General features: G+C 46.6%; 1 protein-coding gene across 1 annotated transcript; it reads left to right on the top strand.

The window, feature by feature from the left end:
- The first annotated feature begins 830 nt into the window (after positions 1-830).
- Positions 831-9,889, top strand: ICMT (isoprenylcysteine carboxyl methyltransferase). Its single transcript, XM_035119780.2, has 5 exons — positions 831-1,114; positions 3,800-3,888; positions 4,530-4,699; positions 5,960-6,177; positions 6,530-9,889. The coding sequence occupies exons 1-5, from the start codon at positions 872-874 to the stop codon at positions 6,710-6,712; spliced, it is 903 nt and encodes a 300-aa protein (XP_034975671.1). The 5' UTR covers positions 831-871; the 3' UTR covers positions 6,713-9,889.
- The last annotated feature ends 749 nt before the right edge of the window (positions 9,890-10,638 follow it).

Genomic DNA, 10,638 nt, shown 5'->3' with positions numbered 1-10,638 from the left:
TGCTTGCATTCTACACTGGTCTCCCTCTCTCCTTGTGTGTGTATGTGTGTATATGTACCCCACCCCCCAAGGCAGCAGATGACATTTTGAAGTGATACCACATCAGGAGCCCACATTGTATGGCCCTAAAGTCCCAAGTCTAAAATAGCCTAACTGCTCTGCTGATACCAAAATAAAAAAACTTAGTTGGTCTTTAAGGTACTGCTGGAAGGAATTTTTTTTTATTTTGCTCGGCTGACTGCGAGTACGGCTATTTCCGCGTTTACCACTGGTTCCAGTGTTCTTTTTTTCCTCCCTCCCTCCTTGAACCTCTTTCCTTTCGTGCCACCTCTTATTTATTAATTAATCATTTCATAAGCATGCTCCTCAACTGTAAGAAAGCACCGCAAAGTAGTACTGTAGTTTACAAGGAGAAAAACAATAGCAATTATAAATTAAAAGAATTAAGCAGTTATTTAAAACATGTTAAAAATTGATTAAAGTCAAGTTAGGTAGGTTGTCCGTCCAGCAGTCAAAATCGGCTGCTATCTGAGCTGCTCTGGGAACCTTTTCGGCTTGAATAGCCCGTTAAATAGAAAAAGTGGGTCGGGAAGTACATCTACATGTACATCATCATCATCATCAAAGCGTTATCGAAACCAGAAACTCGCGTGGCGTGCGTTTCTCTTCACCTTTCTTATCTCTATGATCACCCGCCCTACAGAAGCGGGCACGCCACCCCCCGGGCCGCTTTCAATAAATCTCGCGAGGTCTCGCCCCCGTCCCATGCTAAGATGCCGGAGTCTACGCTCCGCCTCCGCGGAGTTGTCTCGCGAGAATTGGCGGGAGAGGCCTCGCGAGAGCGGGGCTTGGCTCCGGCCGCCGGTCCATCATGGCCGGCGCTGAGGGGAAGGCGGGCGTCGGCGGGCGAAGGGGACGCGAGGCACGGACCAGCCTGACGGCCTTCGTGCTAGGAAGCTCCGTGGCGGCTGTGCCGCTGCTGCTGTCGGCGCCTCCGCCGGCGCTGCTCTCCGGGCTGGGCTTCCAAGGCCGCGCTGCGCTGGCCCTTCATGTGGCCGGAGTCAACGCTGCCCTCCTGCTGGCCTGGGGTCGCGCCCCGGGGGGCATGTACCAGGTAAGGGCTGGGAGGAGGGCGTGTCCACGTGAGGCTCCTCCCTTCGGCGGAGGGATTATCCGAACTCGTGGGCGTGGTTAGTGCAGGGTGCGCCCACTTCTGGCCTTGGAAGGGCGTGGCCATACCCCCTCTCTGTTATAACATGTTACAGGTAGGTAGCCGTGTTGGTCTGAGTCGAAGCAAAATAAAAAAATTCCTTCAGTAGCACCTTAAAGACCAACTAAGTTTATATTTTGGTATGAGCTTTCGTGTATATATATAGGGTCTGACACTTCTGTTTCTAGTGTATCTGAAGAAGTGTGCATGCACACGAAAGCTCATACCAAAATATAAACTTAGTTGGTCTTTAAGGTGCTACTGAAGGAATTTTTTTATTTTGTTATAACATGGTTAGACACGCCCAGGGGTGTGGCTATCTCCCCTGGGCGTGTCTAACCAAGGGTAGTAAAAGAATTCTAAGCTCTCAAATATAGAATAAATATTCATTGTTGTTGTTTAGTCGTGTCCGACTCTTCGTGACCCCATGGACCATAGCACGCCAGGCACTCCTGTCTTGCACTGCCTCCCGCAGTTTGGTCAAACTCATGTTCGTAGCTTCGAGAACACTGTCCAACCATCTCGTCCTCTGTCGTCCCCTTCTCCTAGTGCCCTCAATCTTTCCCAAATATTCATAGATGCATACATATCTAAATATATATAATCCATGTGTCTGAAATAGTGCAGGAGAGCAATCCTGAAGCCATGTTGACTCTCCCAATGACTTCAAATATTCCTCTGCATTAAGGGAAGCAAATGGGGAAAGCCTTCTTGTCTTAAAGGGGGCATATTTGTGTATGAATAAGGTGAACCTGTGACCTGGATTCAGGAGCTAAAGCAGACATCCCCAAGCTGCAGCCCTCCAGATGTTTTGGCCTACAACTCCCATGATCCCTAGCTAACAGGACCAGTGGTCAGGGATTATGGGAATTGTAGTCCAAAACATCTGGAGGGCCGAAGTTTGGGGATGCCTGAGCTAAAGTATTAACCATCACAAAAGAATGGCCAGGCGTGGCAGGTAATGCAATCAGTGACCATTATCAGGTATCCTGGGAGACAGGATTTCTGCTGTAGACTACCTCCTATGATGCATGTATGATGGTTTGGGGGGGTGGTCCATTCTTCTCTGACCAATCATGGACTTAGGAGTCCCATGGGGAGTTGGACAACAAAAGCCAAACCCCAACTTTTTCATCAAAGGCCACTCCCTTCTCTGCTTAAGGAGGGGTGTGGCCATCTCCTTAATGAGTTTGCTTTTCTGCTCTTGACCCAGATATGTCAACTCTGCTGAATGACTTTCTATCTTCTTCTGAAGCCGGTGCTTAGGGCTGAATCATGGGGCAAGTATGTCCCTGCGCAAGCACAGAGTGCTTTAGCCGCTGAACCAGTCCATGCCTGTGAGGAGTCTTGCAGCACTCTCATGACTGGGCTGGTTTACTTGTCCTAGGATGGCACTTGCTTCGTCAAGTACATAAAGCCAAAGCTGCTGAAATCATAATGTCGTTATGCAAATGATGTGGTTCCATATGCAATACTGTGCACAGTTCTGATTGCCCCACCTCAGAAAGGAAATTTCTGGAAAAGGTATAGAGAAGGGCAACCAGAGGATCAAAGAGGAGAAGTGACTCGCCTATCAGAAAAAGTTGCAGCATTCGGAACTTAGGACCTTTTCATTTAGCAAAAAGGCAAGTAAGAGATAATATGATAAAAGCCAATAGAATTATGCACAGAATGTAAAAAGTGGATATAGAAGAGCTTTTCTTACTCTCTCACAATAACTTGTGAACATCCATGAAGCTGAATGTTGGAGTATTCAGGACAGATGAAAGAGAGGACTTCTTCACACAGCGCATAGGTAAACTATGAAACTCCCTCCCATGGTGGAGGCAGTGATGGCCACGAACTTGGATGGCTTTATAAGAGGATTGGGCAAAATCATGCAAGACAAGGCTGTCACTGGCTGCTAGCCAGAATCAGCCTCCATTATTTCTCAGTTGCTGCACACAGTGCTGTTTCACTCATCTTCTGCTTGCGGTTTCTCCACAGGCCTCTGGATGGCCACTGTGAGAACAGGATACTAGACTAGATGGGCCATTGGCTTCATTCTGCAAGGCTCTTACTTACCTGTTGTGGCGTGAGTTGTTTTCGCCTGGCACCTACTTTGTCAAGCCCACAGTCATTTTTGCTGCGGCTGGTCTCTTAAAAGTCTTCAGCGTTGGATCTTAATGTCTTGCCATAGGATAAGTAGGAAAAGTTTGAAGAGGAAAATCTCAAGCCCTTACCCCTATTTGAAATAAGGTTGTGCTAGAAGATTAGGATGCAAAGCCGTCCCCGATAGATCTCCTCATCTATCTTTTTCTCATAAATGATATTGTAGACAAATAAGCTGTAGAGAAGAAGGGGAACCTGCAGCCTTCCATATGTTTTTTTGACTTGATCAGTGGTTGGGGAGGATGATGAGAGTTTGAAGCGGTGGTCAGGATAGGCATATGTCCACCCAGGGCTTTCCTGCTGTCAATCCTTCCCATGATGTGCTGGAGATTTGGCTTCAGAACTGGTGACTTGTGGGGAAGGAGTATGTGGGGTTGCCCCTCCCCCTCTGGCTGATGGGCAGGTGAGTTTCTGACTCTGCCTTTTCTTGCCTTGTAGATTGCCATCCGTGCCTGCTTCTTGGGCTTTGCATTCGGGTGTGGTTTATTGCTCAGCTTCGGACAATCTACGTGGAAGCATTTTGGATGGTAAGAGGGCAGCACTTTAGATTTCTGAAAAGAAAACTGTGGGCTCTTGGGGACAGCTCTTTTGTTCCTGGAGACTCCTGGGACCGGCACTCACCTCTGTTTGGCTGGCCTTGATCCTCTTAGGGACACTAGGATAGCCTGCCATAGGAGACAAATATTACTTAATGCATTGATTCTGAATCCTTTTTTTGGACCCCCCTTTCTCCTCTGCCTTCTATACTTAGGAAATCCTAGCTGCTTGCCAGGGGACAAAAGCAGACACCTGGAGGTGAATGTCTGAATAACTGATGGTTCTTAGTTTGAGGTGGTTAGCCTCCCCAATCCTAATTTTGGATGTGAGACCTAGGCATCTGTTCTGTAAATTATATATATATAGATGTGTGGAAGTTCCTCTCAGTGTTTTAGGATACCTTCATTGAGTGACGTGAATGATGCTATATTTGAGTCTGCATGCTTGCTGGAAAAGGAACCATCCAAAAAATGAGCCCACCCCTGTAATATCGTTTTTAAAACAGCATTGGAGATAAGCAGCTGGTGTGTTGAGCAGCCCAGTTTGCAGCTCTTCAGAAGAGCAAACCTAGAGTTAAAACCCAGGAGGCTGAAACATGAAGGTTTTGCTAAGTCCCTGGTTGTTCTTTCAGGTATATGTGTTCGCTCTCATTCTTCCATTATTCTGAATACTTGGTGACAGCCGTTAACAACCCTAGAAGTCTCTCCTTGGATTCTTTCTTGATCAACCACAGCTTTGAATACAACCTAGCTGCAATCTCATCCTGGGTTGAGTTCACCGTGGAAAAATTCATTTGCCCAGGTCAGTAACTATGCATTTCTTATGCAACTGAAACAGAAAAACTCGATCATTGTAATGGGGGACCCAGGAACATGGACTTGGAGGCAGGTCTGAAAATGAAGCTGTGTCTCTCCCCAACCTGAACTAATTGGGGCGATATTGACCCCTCACCTTAAGAATGATCTCCCCTTTGAAGGTGTGTTTCACCAAAACACTGATACTGTTTTAGTAACAGGTGATGACACACCTCTTTGCCCAGGCTTTTGGGGAGGGATGAATTATGTATTGGGTGCTTGAATCTCCACTGCTGCTAGTGGTTTGTAACTGAAGACTGTATTTTGCTGCATGCTGTTTTTATCTTCTTTTTTAAACTTTTGGTGCTTGGGCCATATATTCTTTCTCTGGGACCTCTGGGTGGGAAGGCGGGTCATAAATATTTATTTAAATAAGAACTTGGTATGCTGAAACAAGGTGTAGGACTTGCCCTTTGAGTGTCAAGGGGCTTTGCATGCATTATCTCAGAAAGCTGCTATCCTACTATTGCAGGTACAGAGTAAGCAGCACTCCTTTTTGTGAAGGCCACCTACTCAGCTTATTACCACCTTGAATCAGAGACTTCACAACTTGCATTATTAGCTGTAACAACAGCCCTTTGGTGGTGGCTGAGAGTGCTCTATTCATTGCACCCTGCTTGCCGTCAGTTATTAATAAACGCCTGAAAATGCTGATAACGGGGTGGACTTTTTGCCCCTGAAGCTTATCCAGAGGCTGCATTGAAAGATGGCCACACACCACTTGTGTGTGGCTTTAGCTCTCTGTCATTAGTTGGACTATTTTCTGACCCTTCTAAAACGCTGACTGTTTTGACTTCATGCTCTGACATTAAGGTCCTTTTTTGTTTTAAATGACGCTGCGAAGGGGAGGAGATCACTGTTATCAACTAGGGTTTTTGGAAGTTTGGCTTTGATCTCTGCATTCTGCTTCTTGTGTACATCGAATTGTGAAGTTTGCAGGTGGGTCTCCACAAAAGTTAACTAGCGCACAAACCTTTGTTGTTGCCCACCTGCTGGCACAGACTTCTGTCAGTCATTTTTGGTCCAAAAGAAAACCAAAACCCAGCTCCAGTGCAGCTGTCTGCCTTGGTCCCTTGTGAAGAATGTATTTTTGTGAAGTTAATCCACTTGTTACACGCGCCGAGTGCCTTCTTTCCCCTTCTGACCGGTGCAGCTGCCACTCTACCAGAGTGGCACCATTTTTCAACCTGCACTTTCTCATTTGCAGAGATGAAGCAGATCACTTGGCTGAGTTCAGCAGGGCTGCTCATGGTGGTTTTCGGGGACTGTCTGAGGAAGGCCGCCATGCTCACAGCTGGCTCCAACTTCAACCACATTGTTCAGAATGAAAAATCGGAGACTCACACTCTCGTGACCAGAGGTGTTTATGGCTGGTTTCGTCACCCATCGTACGTGGGATGGTTTTACTGGAGTATCGGGACCCAGGTACTGTTGTACCGCTTAGTGCATCTTGCAGTATTTTGGGTATTAAGAGGAATGTGTCATAGCGTATAATTCATGCATCCAACCTTCCAGTTTTCAGGGTGGTTTAACAGTCAATCCCTTGTTGCAGGAAACTCTGGGAATTGTCGATCTGGGAGGGGAATAGGGGTCTCCTAACCACTCTTGGCACCTTTAACAAACTTCAGCTCCCAAAATCCTTTGGAGAAAAAAGCCAGGGTAATTTAAAGTGGTATCAGAACGCTTTAAACATATGGTGTGAATGCAACCTACGAGTCTCTTGAGCTTGCCAGTTCTGATTATCCTCGCAGCCATTCTCCTGCATTCCTTGTTTCAGGTATTGCTGTGCAATCCAGTCTGCATGGTGGGCTACACGCTGGCATCCTGGCGCTTCTTCCGGGAGCGGATAGAAGAGGAGGAGATGACGCTGATCCATTTCTTTGGGGAAGAGTACCTGGCCTACAAGAGGAGAGTCCCTACAGGCTTGCCGTTCATCAGAGGCGTGAAAGCAGAGCTATGAAGGCCCCGGGGCTGGCATTGAGCAGAATGTGGGAGCTCCCAGCTCCAGGGGCCGCCTGGCCTGGCCTGTGCAGAAGAACAACGGTGACATTCGTGCCGTGCCGGTACAGTAGCGGTCAGTTTTAATACCTAGTGAGTTTCCTGGAGGTTTGTGAAGGGCTGGGCGGAAGCTCCATACCTTAGGCAAAAATAGATGCCCTCCCTTGACGTAAGCGGGAGAAGGGACTGCCTGGATGATCAGAGCTGCACTGAATCCTCAAGGCCGACTTTGGAAGCAAAACAATTTTCGTCGCTCTGCCTCTTGCAGCTTTGATGGACCAAAGCGCACCAAAGCAGATTTCAATGACAAGCTCGCCCTTTGAGTAACCACTATTGCTCCCTGGAAGGGGTTTGGATAGAAACTCACCTCTCTAGTCGAAAGTTTTTTTTTCTTTTTTAAAGCAAAGGGACCCAGCCCTTCCAGTTCTTCCCCCTCCCCTCAAACGCCGCCCCACCAAAGGGCAAGCACAGCACAGCTTTAACCTGTGGGCCTGATCTCCTAAGCACTCTCCCAAGGCTGGGGTGGCAGGGGGTGGGGTCTGTTTGCAGCAGCCAGGCCCTCTGGTTCTATCTTAAAATGCATGACTGCTGTCAAGATTAACAATGCAGGCAAAGAGATCTCCCTTCCCTTTGCCCTTTTTCCAAACCAAGGCTTGCATTACACCTCACAAACGAATGAAAAAAGAGAAGTCTTTGCACCTAAATGTTATGGTCTCCTGTTTCTTTCACAGCCATCTTGACGGCCCTCTGCCCTGGTTGAGCGGTCCTGTCTCACTCCTGCCGCTCAGCCTCACAACCTTTGTCTTCATTCCACATTTTTTGATAATGACCACCTCTCCCCCAGCCAGAATCCTGCTTGTGAAGCAAAAGTTCTAATTCTGTTTCTACAAAGTGCAAGGGGATGGATGCTTTTGACTTTGCATACTGAACAAGTATTACTTTCGCAATATATATTAAGTAAGCAGGATGCACATGACTGACTGGGAGAGACTTCCCTCGCACCCTCCCCGGCTGCCTTTTAAAAAAATTTCTCACTGCACACTTTTCCATTTTAATATACCAAAGAGAAGTTTAATGTTTTTCTGTTCTACTGATCTATTTATAATGAAGATGGGAAATAAGATGCTTGAAAACTGTGGCCAAAACTGGCAAAATGGCATTTCTGTCATTTTGAGGGGCCAGTTGCCATCTAGTTATCATTCTGTGTGTACCCAGCAAGAATGATTCTTTAAGCTGTCATCTGTCTCCACTTTCCTTGATTTGTAAATGCAAAATGGCCAAAATCTCAAGCAAGCAGCTTTAATTTCTCTTTTACTCGGTGACATCCTTGCTTACAGAGGGGTGAGCAGCAGGCTTTTGTGCTTCTTTACTTGGGGCACTTTTTTGGGGAGGTGGGGAGGAGGAAGAAAATGAGGCAGGTGCACTTAAGAGAGAGAGAGAAAAAAACATATTGCAAAAATAGGTCCCAAACAATTCTATGCTTAGGAAAAGCTGGATTCTACACCTCTGTATAAATTAAGACAGTCTACATCAGGCACCCCCAAACTGTGGCCCTCCAGATGTTTTGGACTGCAATTCCCATCATCCCTGACCACTGGTCCTGTTAGCTAGGGATCATGGGAGTTGTAGGCCAAAACATCTGGAGGGCCGCAGTTTGGGGGTGCCTGGTCTACATAGTGTCCCCCATTTCCTATTGTACCTGTAGAGTCTGCTTTTAGCATTGGAAATTTCTGGTCAATATTTCCCCTGCTGTCCAGAGTTAGGTAGAAGCTCAGACATTGTTCTTCTAGACGGCATAGCCCAAGAGCTTCTGTTGACCTTAATTCTTTAATCTGGGAGCACGGCTGAGTTAATTTTAGGTGTGTGATGGAGAGACACAACTCATGACTTGGAGCTTCAGGGCGATTTGTTTCCTTGGTGGCTCGTTAAGAATCAAGCAGAATCTGAAAAATTCTGTTCTGTTGCTTGTGAACGGTCAGGTGGCGATTGATAGCCCCTTGGTTGGCTTTGTGCAAATGTCACAGTACAGCTTGGTGGGGGGACCTGTTGCACAGTTGACCTACTGCAACAGAAAGCTGTGAAGCTTCTTTCTTATGTTGAGTCAGTCCATTGACCCATGTTTCCCAATATTTGCTTGCTCGGATGGGGAAGAAGATCTGGGGTGTATATTCGCCATGAGATGGGGTATCGGTTGCAGAAATCAGTGTCCCCAAGAAAATCAGTTGTCGTAAATATAAAGGTTCCTAGTCCTTATGGCTGCAAAATGTGCTTTCATGGTGGAGGAAGGGTGTGTCTGGTTGAATTTCAAAATCTAGGAAGTTGCTAAGGTTTTCAAGGGTCAGATTCGGATCTGTCTTGCACAGAGTGGATCCACTGAAATGAATGGGTATGTCTAAGGTCCCTTCATTTCAATGGATCTGCACTTCGTTGGATGAGGTTTGAATTCCTTGCATAGCATGTGTGTGTTTTGCAAACCCTGCTTTGTACGGAAGGAGCTGCAGCTGAGGTAGTTCTGTTCTTTGCATGCAGGAGGCCCCATATTCAGTCCACGGTTGGAGACTGTCCCCTCCCTGAAACCTTGGATTGCTGCTGCCAGTCAGTGTAGACAGTACTGAGGTAGATGTACCCAAAGATCTGAAGCAGTATCAGGTTGCACCCTATGTTCCTACTTCAGACCTGTAGGCCCTCCCCGGTCAAAATACATGTCCATATCTGTAATATGCAGGGAATATCTGTAATATGCAGAAGCAAACTTGTTTTTTTAAGTATGCACATTTAATCAAATCAGTATAATTTGTATGGATTGTGGAATACAACTTTTATTAGAACAAATTTTTGGATGTATAATCCTAGCATCATTTTTATAGAAATCATGGTATACACACAGGTCTGCCTCCCCCTCTCCCCCACCCCCAGCTGCCCTGGTAACTAGCCAGTTTGTGTTACCAGGAGAATATCCTGAGATTCCCTATGAAAATTAATCATGCTGTTCTTTGCTTTGTTACCTCGGAAGCTGAGAGGCAGTTGTTTACTTTCCAGTCCCCTTTGGAGCAGTCGGCTGGCAACCAGCCAAACAGAGGATCAGTTCTGTTCTCTTGTATTTTTAAAAGAATAATAAAAAAATATTTTTAAGTCTCTATTCTTTGGCAGATGTTGGCAGCGCCCCTTTCTTAGATCATACTTATTTATTGCATCGACATCCCCACCTTTTGTCCAATAAGCTCAAGGTGGTGTATATAGCCCTTAATATGAGCCTCACAACAACCCTGTGAGGGAGGGTAGGTGAGAGCTGATGACTGGCCCAAGGTCACCAAGCGGGGGTTTGCACTCTAGTCTCCCCCTCATAATGCATGGCTGGGAATAACCCCATAATTCCTGGTGGGTAAAGAAGGGGCCCTCTTACTTTAAAACCACTTTGGCAGGTGTTGGGAACCTGCAACCCTCCAGATGTTGGACTCCCAATTCCCATCATGCCAAGAGGCACTGCATCAAGGCCATCTGTCTTTAAACAGAAAACAATAACGCAGGCAATACTTGGTAGAAGCTGGAGGAATTAAGATTTCCACTGCTGCACCCTCCATTGTTTCTTAACAAGCCCACACCTTGCTGAGCTCTGGAAATGCCAACAAGAAAGAAGCCCTGCAGAATAACACAAAATAAATCCTGCAGTTTTGCATGGTTTAGGCATTGCAGAATCGGGATTATCTTAGCGCAGAATATATATGGTTTTCTGAGCACACACCACACTGAAAAGCGGCTGCTATGCCGTACATGAACATTTTTGTTCAGAAAGACTGCGAGTGCAGGTTCAGCACAGGAGAAGCTCTGTTTCCTGATCTGCCTCCTTGGTTGTCTTGCGAGGTCCCAGTGGCGGCGGGGGACTCTCGG

The sequence above is a fragment of the Zootoca vivipara genome, chromosome 6 (genome assembly GCF_963506605.1).
Source record: "Zootoca vivipara chromosome 6, rZooViv1.1, whole genome shotgun sequence".
NCBI lineage: Eukaryota > Metazoa > Chordata > Lepidosauria > Squamata > Lacertidae > Zootoca > Zootoca vivipara.
The sequence above is the reverse complement of the archived record's forward strand: the minus strand, read 5'-3'. Positions and strand labels throughout refer to the sequence as shown.